This window comes from Chiloscyllium plagiosum, chromosome 4 (assembly GCF_004010195.1).
Source record: "Chiloscyllium plagiosum isolate BGI_BamShark_2017 chromosome 4, ASM401019v2, whole genome shotgun sequence".
NCBI lineage: Eukaryota > Metazoa > Chordata > Chondrichthyes > Orectolobiformes > Hemiscylliidae > Chiloscyllium > Chiloscyllium plagiosum.
The window spans coordinates 82,024,960-82,026,487 of NC_057713.1; the positions used below are offsets into that span (position 1 = coordinate 82,024,960).

At 42.7% G+C, this 1,528-nt stretch overlaps 1 protein-coding gene across 1 annotated transcript in view; it reads right to left on the reverse strand.

The window, feature by feature from the left end:
* Positions 1-583: 583 nt before the first annotated feature.
* LOC122549487 (sorting nexin-31-like) overlaps positions 584-1,528 on the reverse strand; it is a 103,098-nt gene continuing 102,153 nt past the window's right edge. The window contains exon 11 of the mRNA XM_043689346.1: positions 584-598. Within this exon, the coding sequence (XP_043545281.1) occupies positions 584-598 (15 nt within the window). The remainder of the gene's footprint in view (positions 599-1,528) is intronic.

Here is a 1,528-nt window from a genome sequence, read left to right on the forward strand (position 1 = left end):
ATGGTGAATTGCAGAAAGGGAACGACAGAGCGTTATGGTCAACAATGGTGAAGGCAAGTCTACTGCAAAGATCGCACTTGACAAAGTGAGTGCGTTGGGGAATGTGCCAATTAGAAATCCATTGTCAAGTGTATTCATTTGCAATACTCTATAGCAATTAGTTTTCATCTTGATCTACTTGATATGGAATGCTTAGTTCAAAAATTGGAAATATTCAAGGACCAGAATTGTGGCCTGACAATATTGAGGGTGTTGGCTGGAGGAGGTTATATAGATATGATGGTGTGTGGCCATGGATGATTTTGGAAAGAATATTGAACATAACATGCAGTACAGGCCCTTCGGCCCCTCAATGTTGCGCTGCCCTGTCATACTAATCTGAAGCCCATCCCACCTACACTATTCCATATACCTGTCCAATAAAACAGATGAAGATAGATAGGAAAATTGAGGAGTTGCTAAACCAGAAACTAATGTTGGTCTCGAAGGACAATGAATGAACAAGAACTGCATGAACGAGGACACAGATAGCAGATTTTTGGATAGCTTAGTGGTGGGAGGAGAGTCCATTATCAGTGTTTCTCTAGTTATCAAATGCCTAAGAATTAGGCAAAAATCAGTTAGCATGACTGTTCTCCCCTCCCTCCAATCTGGAATACAGTTGAGACCTGTTATAACAGGATCTTTTGGTCAAGCAACTCAAAAGTCTGCAAACAGGCTATAAGGTGATAATATACAGGAACAGAATCAGGCCATTTGGTTAGAGTCTGTTCCACCATTCAACCAGGGCTGACATGTTTTGCAACCTCTTGCCTTCTCCCTATAAACTTTGAGCTTCTTAATAATTAATAACCTATCTATTTCTGTCTTAAATACATTCAAGCACATGGCCTCCATAGCCTTCTGTGGCAATGAGTTTCACAGTTTCACCACTCTCTGGCTTAAGAAATCCCTCCTCATCTCAATTCTACATTATTGTCCCTTCACTCAGAGGCTTTGCCCTTAGGTCCTAGACTTTTCTACTGGTGGAAACATCATCTCCACATCCAATCTATCCAGAATTCTCAGCACTCTGAAAGTTTCAATGAGATCCCTGCCTCATCTTTCTAAACTCTATAGAGTACAGACCAAGAGTCCCGAACTGCTCCTCATTTGACAAGCCCTTCATAGAACATAGAACATAGAACAATACAGCACAGAACAGGCCCTTCGGCCCACGATGTTGTGCCAAACATTTGTCCTAGCTTAAGCACCCATCCATGTACCTATCCAATTGCCACTTAAAGTTCACCAATGATTCTGACTCTGCCACTCCCACAGGCAGCACATTCCATGCCCCCACCACTCTCTGGGTAAAGAACCCACCCCTGACATCTCCCCTATACCTTCCACCCTTCACCTTAAATTTATGTCCCCTTGTAACACACTGTTGTACCCGGGGAAAAAGTTTCTGACTGTCTACTCTACCTATTCCTCTGATCATCTTATAAACCTCGATCAAGTCACCCCTCATCCTTCGCCATTCCAA